Here is a 23,116-nt window from a genome sequence, read left to right as displayed (position 1 = left end):
ATCGAGACACATGCTCTTGCAATTCTCTCTCCTATATCGTGCAAATAGTAAATATTCACCGAATACGGCGTGTCCATCTAACGTGCCATTGACATGTAAACACCATTCGACGGTGTCGCATACAATAATAATAGGAACGTTAAGGCTAGTTTCGTCCAATCAAGCGAATGTGAATGACGTATTCCTTCGAAGAACAAGCCGATATGCTTCTCATTTGCGAAGAATGCCACCGAATTTCAGTGAGAGCTAGAGACTTATACGCTGAAAGATATCCTCAACGTACTCACCCTGCACGTCGTACATTTAAATATGTGTAAGATAAATTGAGAACAACTGGATCTTTAACGCATCGGAAACATATCCGACAAAGAAAAGTTACTAACTAAATTGGTTCTCTTGCCACTGTCGTTCGAGATCCTTGTGTTAGTTCGCGTCAAATCACAATGGAACCTGGCAACAGCCAGAGTAGTGTTGTTGGTGTTCTGCATCGCCATAAATGTCATCCTTCCCATATCAGTATCCACCAAGAATTAATTGGTACGGGTTCTATGCGTCGCATTGAATTCTGCAGATGGGCTTAACTTCAGATTCAGAGGGATGAGACATTTATTAATTTGATTTTATCTACTGACGAGGCTACATTCACGAACCATGGAAATGTTAATTTGCATAACATGCATTACTGGGCAACTGAAAATCCGTGCTGGGTGCTGCAAGTTGCACACCAAAAACGGTGGTCGGTGAATGTATGGTATGGGATTCTGGAGGACAGAATTATAGGCCCCTATTTCATCGAAGGAAATCTTAATGGTAGGAAGTACACCACATTCCTGCAAGAAACATGGTCTTTTCCTTTAGCAACAAGTAACAGAATGTGGTATCAACACGATGTGTGTCCGGCATTATGTTCGGTGATGGCTAGAAATGAGTTGCAGAGACAATTCCCAAATCGTTGGACTGCACGCGGAGAAGACGTGTCGTGGCCGGCTCGTTCGCCAGACTTGACGCCTCTGGATTTTTTGTTGTGGGGATTTGTAAAAGACATTGTTTATAAAGACGTTCCAACCATACCTGAAGATATGCAAGAGAGAATTGTCAGAGCATGTGCTTCGATAAGTGCCGAAGTGATAAGGAATACCCCTCAATCCGTGACAAGACGTTTGCAGTACTGCACTGATACCGATTGTCATCACTTCTAACACCTTCTGTAAATTGACGTTCATGCCTTCTTTGTAACCTTCGTTGACCTTCAAAGACCTTACTGTTACACATCATTGGATTCGTCTCGACAGCCGCTATCAGAAAATAAGTAGCAAACTATAGCATTCCATAAAAAAAAAAAAAAAAACAATGTTAGCCTTCATATCTCTGACGCGATCCCACCTAGCAAAAGAAAAACCAACGTCATATTATGACCCCCGTTGTCCCATGCAACAAATACCACAAAATTTTCAGCTACTGTCATACTTTCGGAGCTATTCTAGGTGGCAATAGTTAGTGACCCTGTATAAAGATTTTTATTTATGTTTCCCTTCTGAAGTACCTTCCCAACATCTCACTTTTGCCACATGGCAAACTTATCTTCAATGGCTATGTCATACTGTGTGTCATATTACACTCAAGCTGTCTGAAGTCTCTGACTTAGTCTAGTAATCCATAATCGACACTTATTGTTGATGTAATGGATTCTTCCCCTCTCAGTGGTAATCTTAAATTTTCACACAAATATTATGCAATCGCATCACTCAAAAAATTTGTTTAGCAGGTGAGACGATTGCTGCAGGTAGTTTGTCGTTAGGAATAAGTGGCTAAAGGGAGTGACGTAATGTGCTTACTGACTTCGCTGTTTTCAGTGTACTTCCTGGGCGGTCTGGGAGGCATGGGCGTGACGGCAGGGGCGCACCGGCTGTGGGCCCACCGTTCCTACAAAGCCAAGTGGCCGCTCCGCCTGCTGCTCGTCATCTGCAACACCATCGCCTTCCAGGTACGTCCCTCCCACAGCTCATCTGTTCTCTTACAAATTGGAAATTTGTGCTAAGTTCCTATGGGACCAAACTGCTAAGGTCATCGGTCCCTAATCTTACACACTATTTAATCCAACTTACGCTAACGACACCACACACACCCATGCCCGAGGGAGGACTCGAACCTCCGAAGGGGATAGCCGCGCGAGCCGTGGCTACGCGCCCAAGACCACACGGCTACCCCGCACGGCTGTTCTATTACTGTGTGTTCGGAAAGTTGATACGCAGTCACAACATATGTTGGAAATTACGTCCACTGACGGCTGTACAAGTCTGGACGCGCTGAATTTTATTGGAAAACAGCTTCTCAAGATCTTATTGTGATATACTTCTCACGTACATACACTCATGCTCATAAATTAAGGATAATTGCAGAATGTTGTGCCACACAACGTGGCACTATACACAACTGGCGCTAGTAGCATAGGCACATAGGGAACACACACGACACAGATCTGTAAGTCCACGGTATTCGTGATAAGTTGAGAAAATCGTCCCGAAGCAAATGTGCTACAAAACGCCACTGTTTCCTGCGAATGTACCCCGACATCAATATGGGATATGATGACCACGCACACGTACACAGGCCGCACTACGGGTTGGCATACTCTGTATCAGGTGGTCGAGTAGCTGCCGGGGTATAGCCTCCCATTCTTGCACCAGTGCCTGTCGGAGCTCCTGAAGTGTCGTAGGTGTTTGAAGACGTGCAGCGATACGTAGACCGAGAGCATCCCAGACGTGCTCGATGGGGTTTAGGTCTGGAGAACAGGCAGGCCACTCCATTCACCAGATATCTTCTGTTTCAAGGTACTCCTCAACGATGGCAACTCTGTGGGGCCGTGCGTTATCATCCATCAGGAGGAAGGTGGGACCCACTGCACCCCTAAAACAGCGGACATACTGGTGCAAAATGACGTCCCGATACACCTGACCTGTCACAGTTCCTCTGTCAAAGACATGCACGGGGGTACGTGCACCAATCATAATCCCACCCTACACCATCAAACCACGATCTCCATACAGGTCCCTTTCAAGGACATTAAGGGGTTTGTTGGTTCCTGGTTCACGCCAGATGAAAAACCGGCGAGAATCACTGTTCTGACTATACCTGCACTCGTTCGTGAACATAACCTGGGACCACTGTTCTCGACACCAGGCTTTACGGGCAGTAGTCAGTGGAATGCACCTTGCAGGTCTCCGGGCGAATAAACCATGTCTATTCAGTCGTCTGTAAACCCACAAACCGCCCACCAGAGCGTTGATTCACCATGCATCAGCATTATCCTTAGTTTACGAGCATGAGTGTATTTATTTCACTTTTTAAGTCATAAAGCATTCGTAGGGATTACGATACGCTACAGATTTTGCTGCTCCACAAACAAAAGTCTGGTGGCGTAAGATCCAGTGAGAAAGGGGCCATAGTATTTTTGAGATGACACATTCCCTAAAAAGCACTTCCAGAAGACGCATAGTGTTGTTAACTGTGTACGCAGTAGCATTATAGTGTTGAAATTTGGAGTAGTTTCTTCCTTTAGGTAGCAATTGAAAGCATGGATCACTGAGAAATACCGTCCACTGTTCACGGTTTATTCAAAAAATTAAGTTCCAATATTGTGATGTCTTGATATTGCTATCTACGCTCCTATTTTCTGACTATGCAGTGGCGTTTCAAGCACGGCCAGAGGAGTCTTCATTAACCGTAATCGTGTGTTTTGTGTGTTTACATGACCAGAGAGGTGGAAGGAGGCCTCGTCTGTAGACAAGCTGACGTCAAAAATATCAGTGGTATTCCTCTCAATAAAAGATGTAAACCATTTGCAGTATTGCAAAGCTGGGTCTTTTTCCTTGTGCCATCTTGCGCAATGATTTTGCTGGGCTTTGCTGCACTAGAGTGAGAAATATTTAACAGATTCTGTTCGTTTAACTTAGACGGTCTTCCTGTTCATTCGCCATCTAATCACCGAGACTGTCTCTTGAAATTTCTCACTAAGCAGACGAACTGCCCTTCCCGGGAACTTTGCAACAATTGCCTCCTGCACTAAATCCTTGCATTTACCGCCTCCCCAAAACAGTTTGAAAAGAAACAGTGTAAACAGAATTTGAAACACTGTTTTGTAGGCAATTCCTTCACTCTACAGGTGACTATCTTCCTAGGGTCTGTTTGACAAGCTTTAGTAAAATGTCTGTTGGATATCACTCTTGACAGCACTTGGCCACAACTGTCAAGATTGGGTATTTTGCGTATGATAAATTTATTAAAAGTTCATAATTATGTTTCATTCTGACAGTGTATTAATTCTGTAAATATTAGCAGTTCCAGTTTACTACAATGTATTCACATATCTAGACAAATGACCAGGGAAGTGAATATTATATTCAAATGTTCTATGTTTTTGTGTTATACTTTCTGACATGTTCCACACCACTAGAATCACCTCATTTTTGGGTCTATGGAACGAGAAACGTGTCTAAAATAAATAATCAAATCAACAAGAAGAATTCAGAGTACCATAAATTAAAAACAACATGAACATCTAAATAGAACACATCGCGTTCAGTAGCTTTCATCAACTGCACCAAACAGTTAAATGTTACTCGACAGAACAACGAAGTAAAGAACAATCGCATATCTACCAAAAACAGTTCTTCCAACTGCTGTTCTGCCAATTTTATTTGTAATCTACATCCGTAGTCCGCAGTGCAGTGCACAGCGGCTTTCCGAACACTCTGTATGCATGTCAACAGCAGTATAGGTTATAATTGTCACACTTCCCTCACCTTGAAGTTAACAGGCTGTCTGATAACTCCAAAACTGGGTGCCCCAGGCCGGCCAACATAAAACTGACCCGCAAAATGTTTACAAATCTAACATGAACAAAATTACCCTAGTTAATGAACAGGGGAAATGCTCATTATAAAACAACCTCGAAATGGCCCCTGTTGATGTCGATAAAGCACTGTACGTGATTTACCAAACTACGAGACATTCGTAGCAGCTCTGTCTTAAGGATGGCAACATTTTCGGTATTCTGCTGTGGCTCTTCCAACCAGTAAGGCGTATTGGAATGCGTTTGGACCTTGAGATTACATTGCTCTTGCTGATTGTTTTTCACTCAGCAAACACTTCATGAACTCTTTCCAGGGTTGCTTGCACGCTATGGGCTGATGTTCCATCTTTCCGACAATCCGTACAATAATTGATCTTCTGACACTAGACCTACAAATGAATTAACCACTTTTGGAATAACTTCAGTTTGTCCACACTTTACGAAAATAATTGATATATCGCCAGATCGGGAATTGAATGAAAAGAAATCAAATAATGTATTAACATATTGGTGGGAGTCCATTTCTAATTCCCAGTTTACCGACTCTCTCTTTCCTAGCTTTTATTCCGTTCTTCTTTGTAAATGTTCAACAGAAGAAAGTCCTATATTGTAAGACTCCCACATATTTAAGTATTATTCTAAGATGGGACGTGTAAGCGATTTGCAAACAGTCTCCTTTGTAGACTGACTGCATTTACCCCTCATCCCCAAAATGACACTAAGTCTGCCGCATATATTACCTGTGACTGAGTTTATGTGATCATTTCATGTCCCCACAAATTATTACACTCAGATTGTTGCATGAGATGACTGATTCATGTTGTAGTCAGAGGATAATACTTTTCTGCCTTTTGTGAAGTAAACAATTTTATATTTCTGTACGTTTAAAGCAAGCTGCCAATCTTTGCATTACTTTTTTGTGATCATTGTTTCTGGTTTTGGTCGTTAACATTACATATGACAACCAAACCATTTATGCCATGACTTTAGCACTACTCGGCAAGCTGAAGATATTCCAAGAACCGGTCATAGCACAGTAAAAGGGTAATAACACAAGTCAGTGTCAGCTGTGGTGTTCGACATGATTAAGATTACTTTGAAGTCTTACCAAGATCTGACTGGATATTTGAGCAGCTTTTTTTTGGATAGAAACTCATTACAGACAACTGAATCATGCGCAAAAGCGACCACTTACTGACGTACCGTACTACCTTTCGCCATAACGAGTGCCCGGTACTATCAAATACTCAGCCATTCGTGACGGCGAAAGTCTTGAAAATCAATGAGCAAACGTCGGCCGAAGATCCCGAGGTGGAAATCAGCACGAATATTAATCTAAATGTGAATAGCTAGTCGGGAGGTTGAACCTCGGTGCTTCTAAAAGCGCGGCACAACTGTGCCTGCGCGCTCAGCTGCAAACGGAATGCTTCCTCGTTTCTCTAGCCGGTTCCCGTATGCCGCTAAATGACGCATTCATATCGGGGCGCGCGAGTCGCTGGGATGTTACCATCTTGTTGACAGTATCTAAACGTAATAAAAGTAAACATATGCTTACACTTTGTTTATACGTGAAACTCGTTCCAATGCTCCACGGGCTAGCAGGAAACCTGGAGAAGGAAAACTTACACAGAAATACCCGTATGGTTTCGAAACGTGCTATTAGGAAATAAAACATCTGACCGTGAGTGAACTGCCAATGCTTTAGTAGCCATCAACAGTAGCTGCAGTCGCCTGACCTCAGCTATGCTGTCAGAAATACATCAGTAATACTGAATGTGTTTTATTCTAATGTTTCTGAAAGTTCACGTGTTGATAGATTTCGGGAAATCCAGACCATGACAGTACTGTCCTTTACATGACACATTAAGAATCGACTGGAACTGTATATTTCCTTGCCTTTCCGAAACGTTTCCTTCTTGGGCAGGCAAGTGACACTCACAGGCACGTGGCACGTAAATGATAGTGAGCAATAATGAAAACTGCTCGTAATATGATAATTTCTAGAATGAAACTTTCACTCTGCAGTGAATGTGTGCAGTTAAGAAACCGAGCGGGATAGCTCAGTGGTTAGCACGCTGGACTCGCATTCGGGAGGACGACGGCTCAAACCCGCATCCGGTCACCCTGATTTAGGTTTTCCGTGATTTCCCTAAATGGCTTAAGGAAAATGGCGGGATGAGTCCTTCGAAAGGGAACGGCCGCTTTTCTTCTTCATCCTTCCTAATCAGAGGTTGTGCCCCATCTCTAATGACCTCGTGGTCGACAGTACGCTAAAGATTCATCTCCACATCCTCCTCCTCCTCCTCCAGTTACGAAAATGAGTTTCAGAGAGATGAGAACTAGGTGCCGAACAGGAATCCGAAAAAGAAATTTTACATTTTGCGGGAAATGCTAGTAGGAACGAGTGGGTGAGAGGGACGGGCGGAATTGAACTTGTGATAGAGGATCGTCAGCCGCGCCTGGATAGCTCACCTGCTGAAAGCCTACCGCCCAAAAGAAGAGATTTCGGGTTGGAGTCTCGGTCTGTCACACAGTTTCAGTCGGTCAGGATGTTACAAAACAGCCCACACTCCGCTGAATGGTGGTTGATCATTTTTGGAAATAAGCCGCTAGATGGGTGATAAGCCGTTTTTTTAGGATTTCTTTTCTTCTAGGTCTGCTAGGCCAGTAAATTAAGTGGGAGCGCTTCGGTACAGTTTGAAAAGTAGGAAAGAAGTCTTAGTAGGACTGAGAGCGGGTCATGAGTCATGCCTGGATAGCTCAGCCGGTAAGAGCATTGCCCTTAACTGGCAGAATTCAGGGTCCCAGACCCATTTCGGCACAAAATTGTACTCAGTCCGGAACCGCGCTGCTGCTACGGTCGCAGGTTCGAATCCTGCCTCGGGCATGGATGTGGGTGATGTCCTTAGGTTAGTTAGGTTTAAGTAATTCTAAGTCTAGGGAACTGATGACCGCAGATGTTAACCCCCATAGTGCAGAGAGCCATTTGAACCATTTTTGAACAAAATTGTAAGGTGACACAAAATTTCATGTCGGTTTCTACTTGGTGGTATTATTCATTGAGTGAAATTTCACTCTCCAGAGGAGTGTGCGGTTGTATGAAACTTGCAGGCAGGTTAAAAATGTCTGCCAGACCGGGACTAAAAATCTGGGTCCTTCGCCAAAATTCCCAAGTTGTAGTCTGGTCGGGCACACGTTTTAATCTGCCAGGAAGTTTGATATTATTCACTAACTGTTCCTCAAAATCGGTCGAACCACCAACACTGCAGAACTAAAAATTATAGTAGCTAAGATCTCTCTTAATGAAAAAAAGTGATTCACGTTCATTCGAAGGCTCGTAGCATAAAATAGATGGAAATGACTCACATATTACACGAATCACGATTAACGGCGAAGCAAAATATTCACTATGCAGTCTACCTTAATCTCTATTGGCCGAATGCTGTATTTAAACACACTATAAATGTTCCAAACGGATTTTCATAGCAAAAATGAAAGAAAACGAACATTAATTAACATCACACGAGAATTTTCGTCTGTATAAGCTGATCAGATCTGTCTGTGCGTTGTCGTCTGAATGCTGTATCATCCTCTTGCCTACGACTGCACATGGGATGTAACGGTATCAATTATGGTCAGTTTCTCGCTCTCCCGATCGTTAGTGACTAGATTCACACACGAGACTTTCTTCTTCCTCAATCAGCAATTCACCAGTCTTCACGAAGCAATAAGCACCATTGTTCTGTAATCCGATCAAGTAAAATTCGGTGTCAGTAAACAAAATTGAACCCGGAACCTCTACTTTGCGGTCGTACGTGCTGCCTGCCCAGCCACAGAGCACTATAGGAGACTTGTATCTCATGCATGTCATGTTGAAACACCCCCTTAGAAAAATTAAGAATGATAATGCTGGTAAACCTCTTACGTTATTTGATTTTCAAACAGCTGAGCAAAACTGAACGTACTCAGAGGTTTCTCTCTTTACTTATTCTGATCAACAGTAAACTGACACACAATATATTTTTTTTAGCGCAACGCAATCTGACTTTCAATAATCCCTACAAAAGAATGGCCCTGACTAACAATAACCTATACCTTTCATGAGCCACTTACCTCACAAAAATCTTCGTTACTCAAACTATTGCAATACAGCGTGCGCCAATACTGCCAGCTAAATAAAAGATTTTAACTACTGAAGGCACTAACTACTGACAGGCATAGTTAGCAAATGAAAGATTTACGTTAATAGTATATATATATATATATATATATATATATATATATAATAAGTTCATGGCATCCGGTCTTATATATATATATATATTATATATATATATATAAGTTCATGACATCCGGTCTTACAAATTTCGTTTTTCTGCCGGACACACGTCCAGATCGTCCGCTCTGCCATCTCTCTCCCCACATCCACCACTGCTGGCGGCTCACCTCCAGCTAGACAAGGCTACGCGCTGTTCACATCCAATTGCCCAACACTACAATAGCGAATATTCCAACAATGCCAACCAGACACAGATTGCACACAGCACAGTTTGTGATTTTCATACAGAGCGCTACGTGGCGTTACTAACATAAAAACCTAAACAGCCTACTTACAATGTATGTTCTACGTTTTCGAAATTTCAAAATTTATCATATGTAAGTACGTTATTCTTTGCTGTAGTATTAGAAATTATCATTGTACAAACAGTAAAGTTTTGCATTCAGACGTATTGTTTTGAAAATGTCTTAGAAGGTACTTGCTTTTATTTCCTTTGGGACTACGTTTTTGTCTGGGCTGTTTAACTTGGCGTCGATCCCAACTATCTGTACTAGAGCAACATAAGACGCAGCTGCCACCTGTTTCTCGTGTTTCAGAACCACATCTACGAGTGGGTGCGTGACCACCGGGTGCACCACAAGTTCACGGACACGGATGCAGACCCGCACAACTCGAGCCGCGGCTTCTTCTTCTCACACATCGGCTGGCTGATGGTCCGCAAGCATCCTGACGTGAGCGAGAAGGGCAAAAAAGTGGACATGTCGGACCTGGAACGGGATCCCCTCGTCATGTGGCAGAAGAGGTGTGTAACCCCTGAAGACTCCTTACCTACAAGACTGGTCGCCAAACTACAGCGTTTTACCGGAGTAGGTGCAGATATTTCTATTGATGACCGAGGACAGTGTACTGAGCAACGTTACACCAGTATTTACCTCTTTTGCAGTCTAATTATTATAGCTAATACCGATAGTTTGTTTTTGGGTTGACGTAAGTACGCAGGGCAGATACCAGCCATTAATGTTTATTTTAACCTTGGCAGCAAATCAGCTATTGACGTGTGGGCGTGCGGACGCAAAATGGATAGTCTATACTGAAAGGCATAGTCAACTTCTTTGTGCAGTTACGACTGTGCAGAAAACATCAGGTGGTGAATTATTTGACATGTTTCCGGCAAGACTGTTCGACGCAGAGAAAAATCAAACAACACACTGAAGTGGGTTCATATTAAGGTACAACATCTGCACATATGCTCCTAACACCGTGAATTTCATTAAAAGGAAACACGCATTTAACACAGAAACACCAAACACATTAGCACTATTGATGGCATTCCACTTCTAAGAAGTTTTGAACACGGAGTATTGCGCCCTCTGAAGATCGTATCATCAAGCCGTGTGGGTGGTTGTGATAACAGTAAACACCCCTATCTCGGTCAAGAGATAGGCCCATGATCAAGGATAGGAAAATATAGCTAATACACGCAGACGACGCCCGAAGGCAGTGTGTGGCAAAAATAATATCGTCAATCTTCGATTTAGATGTCAAACCGTCTGAGAGGTTCGAAGTGCTTGAGGCGGTTATGATAAGGTTTGTAGTGGCATTAAGGTCACGTGTTTCAAGGGAAACACATCGGACAGAAAAATTATTCATCCTCGGGCGACATCATGCTATTACCAGAAAGAGATTTTCACTCTGCGGTGGAGTGTTCGCTGATAAGAAACTTCCTGGCAGATTAAAACTGTGTGTCGGACCGAGACTCGAACTCGGGACCTTTGCCATTTGTCGGAAAGAGCTCTACCAACTGAGCTACCGAAGCACGACTCACGAGCCCTCCTCACAGCTTCAGTTCAAGGTAGGAGACGAGGTACTGGCAGAGTTGAAGCTGTGAGAAAGGGTCATCAGTCGTGCTTGGGTCGCTCAGTTGGTAGAGCACTTGCCCGCGAAAGGCAAAGGTCCTGAGTTCGAGTCTCGGTCCGGCACACAGTTTTAATCTGCTAGGAAGTTTCAAGTATCATGCTATTATCTTGTAACACAGCTTCTAACTTTAATAATGGCTTCAGCTAGCCGAGGAAGAAAGTCCACTTTCTTTCAGGTATGCCATATACAGCTGAAAACACTCATTGATGATTAGGTCCCGTTATGCTGCCAAATTGCGGTTACGTTTATTCACCTGATTTCCAAATAATCGCAGACATATTCTATGGAGTTAAGATTGGAATTTTAGAGCGACAATCAAGTTACGGTAGAGTGTCAGAATGTAGAATGCCCCTCAAGTACATTAACACAGCTGTTATTTTGGAAGACAGAGTGCCCGAAGGACACTCATCACGGAGATATAGAGGGAACGGCAACACTTGGTCACAGAGGGTGCTGAAATAAACCCCTTACCCAAATAAGCCAAAGTCATGGTACGAGAAACACATCACACAACTACACTCGGCCTCTAATACACCCACCACACATTGCGTTTTGAACACTTCGTGGGCATCTTTGCACGCAGTGCCTTGCATCCTTTGTAAAGAGGCGAAATCGTGGCTTTTCGGACTAAACTACAAGCCTCCAGTCAGATAAGGTGCAGTTTCTGTGTTGTTTGGCCCATTGAAATCGTACTGCTTTATCTCCCGTCGTAAGGAATGCCGTTTAGCGTGGTACTCGACTCCAGACGTCCACTCCATGCTGTTCACTTCGAAACATTCGTTCGTAAACTGGTTGAGATTAAGCTGAATTCGCTGACAGCAGCAACTCCTGTCGAGTTTGAAACAGAGTGTCGTTGATAAGGAGTGAAAATCTTCTCCAGCTCCTGTCGGTTGGATCTTTTTACCGCGATTGTTGTTACTCAGTATTACAAGAAGGTTAATTATTTTATTTTAATTATAACCTTCGTTACTTGAGAAGGCCTCCATGAAAAACGAGTGTTCGTAGGACAAAGAAACTTTGTGAAAACATTTGTAAGAACATGCGGGAGAGAAATAACGAATGAACCATTGAAAGAAATACATTTTGACGCAGCACGTTTCGAACGTTGGGCCACGGAATAGTCAGGTGTCGTGGCACAGCTCGTAGAATAGTCTGCTGTTTCTATACAGCTCGTGCACTGCTTGTAGATTGTACACTGCGTCCAGCATACTCAGCCATGGCAACAGAAACTTCATCAATTTGTGACGCAATTGCCCATCGCCCTCTCCCAGGAACAATTCCCAAAATCCCCAGTAAATTCGATATTCCGAATCATATTCTTCAACACCCGTGCGGAAAGAGGACCTCTCTCTGTTCCTTTAACGCGTCGATTCTCTCGAAGAGCAGCAGAACTGTTGCTTCTGTTTTGATAAAACAGCTTTGCAGGTAAAAGTGCAGCTGACCTTGTTAGGCCCATGTTGACTGCTGGCAACTGTGATGCACCCTGATGCCTGTGTTTCAGCTCTACGTCGCCATAGCAGTACTGTCGCCTAAAGGCAAGTCATGGCACTAACACTGCTAACAACGCAAATCCTGCAGCGTACGCTCTCGACATCACTACTATAACGTTGGGTACTCATGCAGTATGGAGTGTTCCGTCTGCACTGGCTCAAGTAGCGGAAGTTTAGTTCAAAAATGGTTCAAGTGGCTCTGAGCACCATGGGACTTAACTTCTGAGGTCATCAGTCCCCTAGAACTTAGAACTACTTAAACCTAACTAACCTAAGGAGATCACACACATCCATGCCCGACGCAGGATTCGAACCTGCGACCGAAGCGGTCGCGCGTGTCCAGACTATAGCGCCTAGAACGCTCGGCCACTCCGGCCGGCAAAGTTTAGTTAAAAACACTCTATACATAGTTGCGAGTACCCGTCGATACAGCAACAAATCGAGCAATTTCATTCATTGGATGACCATAGACGCTTCTGAACGCTATTGTCATTTTCTGCCATTCTGTGAAGTCTCCAAGTTGACCTACCTCATTACGCTGATACCATACAATTGCCTGACACATACACAACACTTCACTACCACAACTTGTGTCATCAGTGGAAGATCGTTTGATCACTTGTTACCAGTTTTACACCAGTTATACCGCTCCATAGCAACCATTGCTGTATTTCAGGTTCAAAATGGTTCAAATGGCTCTGAGCACTATGGGACTTAACATCTGTGGTCATCAGTCCCCTAGAACTTAGAACTACTTAAACCGAACTAACCTAAGGACATCACACACATCCATGCCCGAGGCAGGATTCGAACCTGCGACCGTAGCAGCCGCGCGATTCCGGACTGCGCGCCTAGAACCGCTAGACCACCGCGGCCGGCGCTGTATTTCAGGGTGGTAACTAATTTCTGTAACTCGAGCTTACGGTGTCTGTCGGGATCTGCACATAGTTGGTCTCTCTATGTTCGTAATATCGTATATCTCCCACTCGCAACGATATGACAGATGCGATTAAATGGACCAGTGGTGACATTCATCCTTTTTTTAGTCCAGTTTACGGACCAATTTGAGGTAGGCATCGACGAGGAGAAAATAGAGGTCTTTTTTTTGTATGTATAATATCATGGAATGGTACCAATGGTATCGGCGTCATGGTGTGAGAGCGTCAGCATAGTCATAGGAAGAATACCGTGCGGTGTAAGACCAGTTTACCCGCGAGCGGGCATTGCGCGCCATACCGCTGGTTACCATGTAGAACATGTGTACATATTTACCCGGTTTTGCAAGTTTTGACCTTTCGAATACCTTTCGTGATGCCTAGAACGTTTCGTATCTCAAACTGTTATATTTCACCCATAATTATGAACGTGTAGTCTCCGTTGACAGATCTTCTTGGGTTGACGGAGGCGGAAAGAAGGAAGAAACGTTACAGTTTAACCTTCCGTCGGCGACGAGTTCTTTGGAGAAGGAAATTTGACGTGTCTTCTTCAAAGGAACCATCACACCCTTTTTCTTAAACAAGTTAGAAAAAGCACACTTCAAACCCAGAAACATCGTCGTTCAGAAGATAAATTTCAACAGTTTTTCTCCTTGTGCCGCGCGGGATTGGCCGAGCGGTCTCAGGCGCTGCAGTCGTGGACTGTGCGGCTGGTCCCGGCGGAGGTTCGAGTCCTCCCTCGGGTATGGGTGTATGTGTAAACTTAGGGACTGATGACCTTAGCAGTTAAGTCCCATAAGATTTCACACACATTTGAACATTTTTTTTTCCTCCTTGTCAACTACACGCAAAATGTACATATGATATTACACAGATCTATCAGGACTAATCTGGAAAGCTTGTAAGAGTGATGCAGGGTAGGTTGTGCTACGAAGTAAACGTTAATAAAAAATTCGATACATGGCGCCTTGAAGTTAGCAAATCAGGCCATCACCTGTGCAGATTCAAGCACCCCACCAGAGACGATGTCGCAGAACGTGTTCTTCCTCTGGTTTCCTCTAACAAAATAGGGGAACGATACAAAAATTGGACATGGGACTCTAGTAGGGGCCGAACCCAACCCAAGGACCGAGCAATCTCGAGCGCTGTGATCCACGCTATGGGAACAACTGACACTAATTGAATCTGGCAGCAGAGGAATTTGCGCTTGCAGCGCCCTGATTAGCTAACTTTAGTAACTAACTCGGAAACGGCGCAACGAATCGAATTTTTTTCTTAACAATTATTTCTCAGCACAACTTACCCTACAACACCCTTACAAGCTTTTCAGTTTCTGATCACACTGTATATCACTAAGAGGAAAGTTTTGTTGCCGTCAATTCTTGCGTTTCGCCTCATTAATGTGATTATAGAGATCGTTTCTGTTAAGAACTTGTGTTCCACAGTGCTTTATGCCGATTTTGAAAACTGTTTATGTATTTCATTAAGCCACGAGCGAAATGGGGCTTTCGTTAAAGACATTCTGAAGATATTTTATCCGCACAGAATCAAACCAAGATCTTTTTCTCCTAAACTTAACTGAATACGCAACCTGCCCTTGAAATATTACATATTTTACTGTGTAAGATTTTCCCTAATGAAACTGACTTTTTGTGGTGATGCAATATCTGCAGCCGAAGGCTGTTTTTTATACGACTGTACATATTCGTACTGCAGGTGGTACCTCTTCATCATGCCGTTGTTCTGCTTCGTGCTGCCCGCCTGGATCCCGGTGCGTGTGTGGGGCGAGGACCCCTGGGTGTCGTGGCACGTGGCTGCTATCTTCCGCTACACGCTGTCCCTCAACTGCACGTGGCTCGTCAACAGCGCCGCACACATTTGGGGAGTCAAGCCGTACGACAGGTAAGTCGGAGCAACATTCTGGCTGTTGCGACTGCCTAAATACTTCGCAGTGCCTAGTTCTATATCAGCAGGATATACTGTTGCAATACAAATCTGAAGTGGGTACATTTGTAATGCACATTTCATTTCCATCTAAAATTCTAACTTGGACCTCAGATCTTCCTCGCGGTTGCAATACAAATATGAAGTGGGTACCTTTGTAATCCACATTTCATTTCCACCTAAGATTTTGACTTGGACCTCACATCTTCCTGGCTCACCAGTCACGATCTCCGAATATGTAAAACTGCCAGACTGCTGAAGCTTCCAGATAGATTAAAAATTTGCACCGGAGCTGGAACCTTTCCGCGGGAAATATTCTTATTGAGTGAACTACTGATGCACAACTCTCGACCCATCCTAGCCTTGTTACAGTGAAATAGTGATAGGGCACAAATTGCTGTATGGTGACAGGCTTACCCTACAAATTTAGTACGGCTGCCCACCTTTTTACCGAAAAGTAGCGCTGAAACATATAACCACATCATCATTTGTTCACTTCAGTAAGCCAGGTACTTGTACTTCTATGGCAGTTGTTTGTTTATCTGATAGTAATTGCTACATAAAATGCTGTGATCCGTCAGGATATGCTTCTCCAAGCTATTGGGTCTTACTTCAATCAAACGCCTTCTGCAAGTAACGGGAGACGGATAACGGTATGAAATGGCCTCTAGGGTGAAAGCACAGGGGAACTTCGTGTGTTCTGGAACCATCACGGTAGCTATGAAAGCCATATAGGAATCCGGAAAATTACGGCCAAAAGGTATCTGATAAAGCCGTTGTACGGACAACTGGTTAGGGGTGGATAAAATCTTTCGAAACAAAAAAGAACTAAAACTTTGAACATAGCTGCTAAGGTTCAGTGACCGTGTCAGAATTATATTAGAACAAATAAGCCCTCGGTCACAAATATTAAGTCAAAATTGACCAGGTTACGACGCTTTGTTGCAACCCGTGTTCACTCAGGTACGAGCAGCCCTTAGCGGCTCGCCATCTTATTTTATTTACAACTTTTCATGACGTCGCCTTTCCGGTTTATATTTGTTTAGAATGTGACTTGTAAGTACAGCATCTCTCTCCAGTCAGTACACACTTTAGTTTATTAATGTTTTGTATACCTATTATGTTTTAGAACAGTTAATTTAATTCTGAAGACGACGCTCATAGTAGCGTCGAAACCTGGTAAATTTTGACTTAATATTTGTGACCGAGGGCTTATTTGTCCTAATACAAAAAAGAACTTCATATCTCGCATCGTAATTGAAAAATAGTTCTGATAAAAATGTAATCAAAGTGAAAATCAACACTGTAATATTGTAAACAGCTACAGTTTCGCTGAAGAAACTATTTATATCAATGTAGCTAGTTTCTGATCTAAGCAGTGGCATACATTTCTCGTGTATTTGTGACTTTCTCTTTACGAATAAGGTCTAAGACTGTAGGAAAACAGTATGCTGTTGACTGAAGATCGCCTTAGGTCCCAAACTCAATACGGAAAAATAAATCTCCATTGTGGCAAAACTGTGTCTGCTTACAGTTTTTTTATGAGTGTTTTATTGCTGAACAATGCAGTGTTCAAACCATCATGGATAATGTAACTGTTCCACTGTCTTAGTGTATAAAATTATGAGCGTTAGTCATATGGTCATACTGAAAAATGCTCCGCTCTTTGTGTAGCACCCCATTTGTCGAGAGACTCGTTTCGCTATTTTCAACCACCGCGAGCACGCAGAAGTGCCGCAACACGACGTGGCATGGACTCGACTAATGTCTAAAGTAGTGCTGGAGGGAACTGACACCATGAATCCTGCATGTCAGTCCATAACTCCGTAAGAGTACGAGGGGGTGAAGATCTCTTCTGAACAGCACATTGCAAGGAATCCCAGATATGCTCGATAATTTTCATGTCTGGCGAGTTTGGTGGCCATCGGAAGTGTTTAAACCCACAAGAGTGTTCCTCGAGTCACTCTGTAGCAACTCTGGACGTGTGCAGTTACGAATTTTTCTGATGAAATTGTCCAAGTCCGTCAGAATGTACAATGGATGCAGGTGATCAGACAGGATGCTTACGTACGTATCACCTGTTATAGTCGAATTTAGACACATCAGGCGTCCCATATTACGCCAAGTGAACACGCCCCACATCACTATAGAGCCTCCAAATGGTTCAAATTGGACTTAACGTTTGAGGTCATCAGTCCCCTAGAGTCAGAACTACTTAATAACCTAAGGACATCAAACACATCCATGCCCGAGGCAGGATTCGAACCTGCGCCCGTCGCAGCAGCGCGGTTCCGGACTGAAGTGCCTAGAACCGCTCGGCCACAGCGGCCGGCACAGAAAGTCCCCTGCTGGTATGCAGGGTCTATGGATTCACGAGGGCGTCTCCATACCTGTACAGTCCATCCGTTCTATACAATTTGAAACGAGAGCCGTCCGACCAGGCAACGTATTTCCAGTCATCAACAGTCCATTGACGGGCACAGGCTAGGCGTAAAGCTTTGTGTCGTGCAGTCATCGAGGGTTCATGGTTGGGCCTTGTGCTCCAAAAGCCCATATCTATGATGTTTCGTTGAACGGTTCGCAAGCTGACATTTGTTGATGGCCCAGCATTTAAATCTGCAGCAATTTGTGGAAAGCTTCACTTATAGCTTCACTTGTGTCACAGTGAACGATTCTGTTCAGTCATCGTTGGTCCCGTTCTTGCAGGATCTTTCTCCGGCCGCAGCGATGTCGGAGATTTGATATTTTACCGAATTCCTGATGTTCACGGTACACTCGTGAAATGGTCGTACTGGAAAATCGCTACCTTGGAGATGCCGTGTCCCATCGCTCGTGCACGGACTACAACACCACGTTCAAACTCACTTACATCTTGATAACCTGCCATTGTAGCAGCAGTAACCGATCTAACAATTGCGCCAGACACTTGTTGTCTTATACAGGCGTTGCTATCCGCAACGCCTTATGCTGCCTGTTTACATATCTCTGTATTTGAATACTTATGGCTGTACCAGTTTCTTTGACGCTTCAGTGTATATGGCGAACACGCTGCCTAAACCAAAAATCAGAATTTTTAGCTGCTGAAGACGATAGCAGTGATAGCTGACGAAGGCTTGGGAAGTTTATCTCAGTAGATGTTTTTTAAAACAATATATTTTCTGAAACTTCCTGGCAGCCAGGGAGTTTCATATCAGCGCACACTCCGCTGCAGAGTGAAAATCTCATTGTGGAAACATCCCCCAGGCCGTGGCTAAGCCATGTCTCCGCAATATCCTTTCTTTCAGGACTGCTAGCTGTGCAAGGTTCGCAGGATAGCTTCTGTAAAGTTTGGAAGGTAGGAGGCGAGGTACTGGCAGGAGTAAAGCTGTGAGAAGGGGACGTGATTCGTGCTTGGGTAGCTCAATTGGTTGGTCAGAGGGTTAGCTGCCCTCTGTAATAAAAAACTGAGTCAGTCGATCAACAACGAGCATAAATGGATGTCTTACGACGTCCGCCCCGAGCAGATGCAACGAACAATAGCGAACAAAATGGGATTTAAAAAAAAAAAAAATTGGTAGACCACTTGCCCGCGAAAGGCAAAGTCCCGAGTTCGAGTCTCGGTCTGACACACAGTTTTAACCTGCCAGGAAGTTTCATATCAGCTCACACTCCGCTGCAGAGTGAAAATCACATTCTGGAAATATTTTTTCTGACAGAAAATGGTTCAAATGGCTTTGAGGACTATGGGACTTAACTTCTGAGGTCATCAGTCCCCTAGAACTTAGAACTACTTAAACCTAACAAACCTAAGGACACCACACGCATCCATGCCCGAGGCAGGATTCGAACCTGCGACCGTAGCGGTCCTGCGGTTCCAGACTGTAGCGCCTAGAACCACACGGCCACCTCGGCCGGCTTTCTGCCAGACCGACACTCAGTAATACTGTATCTATCAATTTCTGTCACTAAGGGAACGGGCCAGTGTTGTGATTAATTTAGCCACTGCGTGTGTGGAAACGCACAGCAACGTAGGACGGTTCATCGTGGTGCCGCAGACGTACTAACAATGGCTGCTCTCCCACAGGAACATGAGCCCAGTAGAGAGCGTCCCGGTGGCAGTGGCGGCGTTCGGCGAGGGCTGGCACAACTACCACCACGTCTTCCCGTGGGACTACAAGGCGGCCGAGCTGGGCAACTACCGGCTCAACTTCACGACGGCGTTCATCGACTTCTTCGCGTGGCTCGGCTGGGCGTACGACCTGAAGACGGTGCCGGAGCGCATGGCGCTGAGCCGCGCGGCGCGCTGCGGCGACGGCAGCCACCCGCGGCTGCAGCGCCGGAAGTCGCACGGCGCGCAGCCCGCCATCTGGGGCTGGGGGGACCCCGACATGCCGGCCGACGAAGTGCGCGACGCCAATGTTGCCCGGCAAGCGCTCTGAGCCGCCTCCAGAACGCACCGCGACCGCTGCGCCGACGACCCTGCATGCGGGGGCCTCGCATCGTGTGGTGGGCGAAGATAGTGTTCGACACGCTTCCCCAGTCTCAAACCAACTCCCAGATTTTATGGTGTTTTGTTTTGGTGTCAGCTGTCATACGAACGAGTTTATTCTGTGATGCCACGCTCACGTATTACGCTTCCCCCTTTCTTGCAGCTCCCCTGCTTGAGTAGGAAAACTCGTGATAGATTACTGGGTTTATGTTGACTTGGATTTTAGTGTGACACTGCACGAATTAGGAATAGCATTTCACCTTTCTATGTGATTTTCGCTTCTGTTAGCCCTAAGCTGACATTATATTCACTCCGTTTGCGGCCTGCCTTGTAAACGGACAGGACTGGATTTACATACGGTGGCGGCGGCGTCCTAGAAACTTTTTCCGTGTCCCTCATTCGGCTTTCGATTTTAGACGTTTTTAGTTTTTGTAGCCTTTTTTTACTTTCCAAAATTAGTACTTCACCATACAAAAAGTCAAAAAGTGCAATCAGTAACGGAATCACTTAATTAGCTCGAACGGCATCTCTCTTTTCCCTGTTCAATAGTTCTTTTTTTAATTTTCTTTCGGTTTGTGCCCATTCAGCCATCTCAATAATTGAAAGACAATACAACAGCTTATCGTTGACGAATTTCTTGTCAGTTATGACGGTATGAATGTAAGTACAACACGACGCTGAGCTTTCGAGCGGAGAAATTCTTCAAACCGGCTAGGAATCGAACCCAGGTCCCTTCGGTTAGCAATCTGTCGTGCTGACGGCGCAGCTGCCGACGAGAACTTTTCAAGAGTTCGTTTCGTATTTTGCTCGCGAATTAGCTTCTTCACGGCGCTCATTATCGTGTCAGATAGACTACTTTTTTTTTAAAAAAAAAGGAAAAGGTTATTATCTAACCCTCGCAACGATGATAACCGACAGCCAGAGCTTTCACCGCTTGTACACAAATTGATGGGAAACACAGCTTTACAAACCGCCCACCAAAGCAATGAAAATTAGTCGATACGACGCACAGCTATACAGCAATTGCCGCCAGCGACATTAACAATCACCCCGTAACATAACTATGAAGCTACCGATTAGCCACAGTGGTGTCTACCGATAGTAAAATCATCAGTCGAGATTTTTCAGCGTCCCCTTCCTGCGACCTAGACTTGGTAGTGCCTGACCACAACGTAAATCTGGCCCTGGACGTAGACTTGCTGAGAGCAATCCTACAAATTCAGACTATAGTGGTGCAGTTGGTAAAGACACCGACACGCTGTTTGACAGTATGTCGTACTCCCAAAAATGTTGTTATGAATCAAAATAGGTGGACATTCATAACGTCTGTGTAATACGGTTTCTGTTTTTACTTTGCTGATTGATATTTCTACAAATTTCCAGCATTCTGCACAAAGTATGAAGTATTTCATTGTTGTGTTGCAACATTCACAGGTCACCTTTTGGTTTGAGTGTGTGTTGCTCTTCTGCACGCTTAATAATCTTTATACAAACTGCAGCCAGACGCCATTACTCGCTCTGTTTCCTCAAAAAAAGAGTTCCATCAATGATTATCAACAACTCAATTGAATATATCCATTACAATGATGTTTCTTATGTCTCCTTGGCAGGATACTGCTTCAGTTCCTCCCAAAACTCGTATTTATGAGTTAGAAATATTTCAGGGGAATAACAGTGACTGGTGACTTAACGCGAGTAGTATTAAGCTTATAAATCAATTCTCTTCATTCATAAATTAACTTCAAAATTTTCTCCAAGTAGTAGAGAACATCAGTGGCATTAAGTGCAGACAATGTCGCTTACTTCACGTAAACAATAACACATAAAATGTGGTTGCTGAGCCCTTCTCAGTCAGGAGTGACACTGTGTCATTCCAAAATTTCGTTAATGCTAAGGGCAATGATTTTTTACAAAAGCTTTAACTAGTGTCAGATTCTTAGAGAATTATGTGTGTTTGTCATGAAATGTAGTCGTTGATATAGAACATTTGTTAATAATCTTAGTTTGTAAGTTAAGACTTTGACTTAAAGTCTTTCATTCATTGTCGCATCGAGTTCTGAAACAACTTGAGTTATTTAGATTCTTAATGCTTAATTTTCTCATCTTCGTATGACAGCTGTTGTACCAAATATCTTCGCCCATCGTGCCAAGTTAACAAATTCTTTTTGAAATTTTCCAGTTGATGTGAAAGAATGTTTAAAATATGATCTGAAGGTACAGTTGTGGATTTAAAAGCAATTTACAACCTGTTCACGAAAAGCAGTGAAACCGAGATCTTACCATAACATTTCGTCCAAACATGTAAACTGAAACCCAGTCACAGAAATAGTACCTTCATTAGTAAATAGTAACTTAAAGTTATTACATATCCATTTCGTTTCATGACTGCTGAATGTTTACCTCCGCAGCCTGTTAATCATTTCAGATGTAAAATGCTTTGTTACTCCGCTGAAAATATGTCATGTAGCTACAGTTCTGCACCCTTCTTCAGCTGATAAACGCTTCGCCAGACATATATGTAGCTTGCGACTTCCGATAACTATATCGGAGCCAGATTAGTGAGATATGCACATCGTAGTAAGACGCCGTAGTAGACAGCTTTGTTCCCCAGTGGTGGTGGACACACTCCTTAACAATGGAGTAACGGCCCCCGAGACGGCCGCACTAATTTTATTTATTGTTAGTTGTAGCGAGCACTAATATTGTACCTAGAGCCGCGAAACGCTGGCTTCAGGCTCAATTCTATGAATATATTTTTGTATATAAAATGTGTTGTGTGTGTATTAACTTTATTGCCAAATAAAGTTTCCATGTTTTAAGATGTTACGTGGTTTGAATGCTCATCTATGCAAATTGCCTTATCTTGTTGAACATTAGTTTGAATCTATATATGAGAGGCAGACAAATGAAAACGAGACAGACGGAAAAATAAGTAAAATATTCATTGTTTCAAAAGTAATTGCTGTAATTGTTAATAAATTTATCCCACTGTGAGCTAAGATGGTCAACGTCTTACTGAAAGAGTGTTTTCGGTTGCTTACGGACACATGTTGACCCCTCCACAGGTTGCCAAGGGTGTTTCACTGCGCTGCAGGAATTTCGCTAGGAAGCCCTTACACATCCTCCAATACAAATACGATCCCTCCCGATGCGATTTCCCTGTTTTTGGAGCCCTGAAAAAGACATTCATGGCTTTCGATTTGCTTCGGACGAAGAGGTGAACGCCTTGGT

The 23,116-nt window shown here is 43.8% G+C and overlaps 1 protein-coding gene across 1 annotated transcript in view; it reads left to right on the top strand.

Moving 5' to 3' along the window:
• Positions 1-22,706, top strand: part of LOC124595538 (acyl-CoA Delta-9 desaturase-like) — a 120,700-nt gene extending 97,994 nt beyond the window's left edge. Inside the window, exons 3-6 of the mRNA XM_047134312.1 lie at positions 1,854-1,984; positions 9,728-9,933; positions 15,190-15,375; positions 19,481-22,706. Coding sequence (XP_046990268.1) covers positions 1,854-1,984; positions 9,728-9,933; positions 15,190-15,375; positions 19,481-19,835 — 878 coding nt within the window. The 3' untranslated portion in view covers positions 19,836-22,706. The remainder of the gene's footprint in view (positions 1-1,853; positions 1,985-9,727; positions 9,934-15,189; positions 15,376-19,480) is intronic.
• The last annotated feature ends 410 nt before the right edge of the window (positions 22,707-23,116 follow it).

This window comes from Schistocerca americana, chromosome 2 (assembly GCF_021461395.2).
Source record: "Schistocerca americana isolate TAMUIC-IGC-003095 chromosome 2, iqSchAmer2.1, whole genome shotgun sequence".
NCBI classification, from domain to species: Eukaryota; Metazoa; Arthropoda; class Insecta; order Orthoptera; family Acrididae; genus Schistocerca; species Schistocerca americana.
The sequence above is the reverse complement of the archived record's forward strand: the minus strand, read 5'-3'. Positions and strand labels throughout refer to the sequence as shown.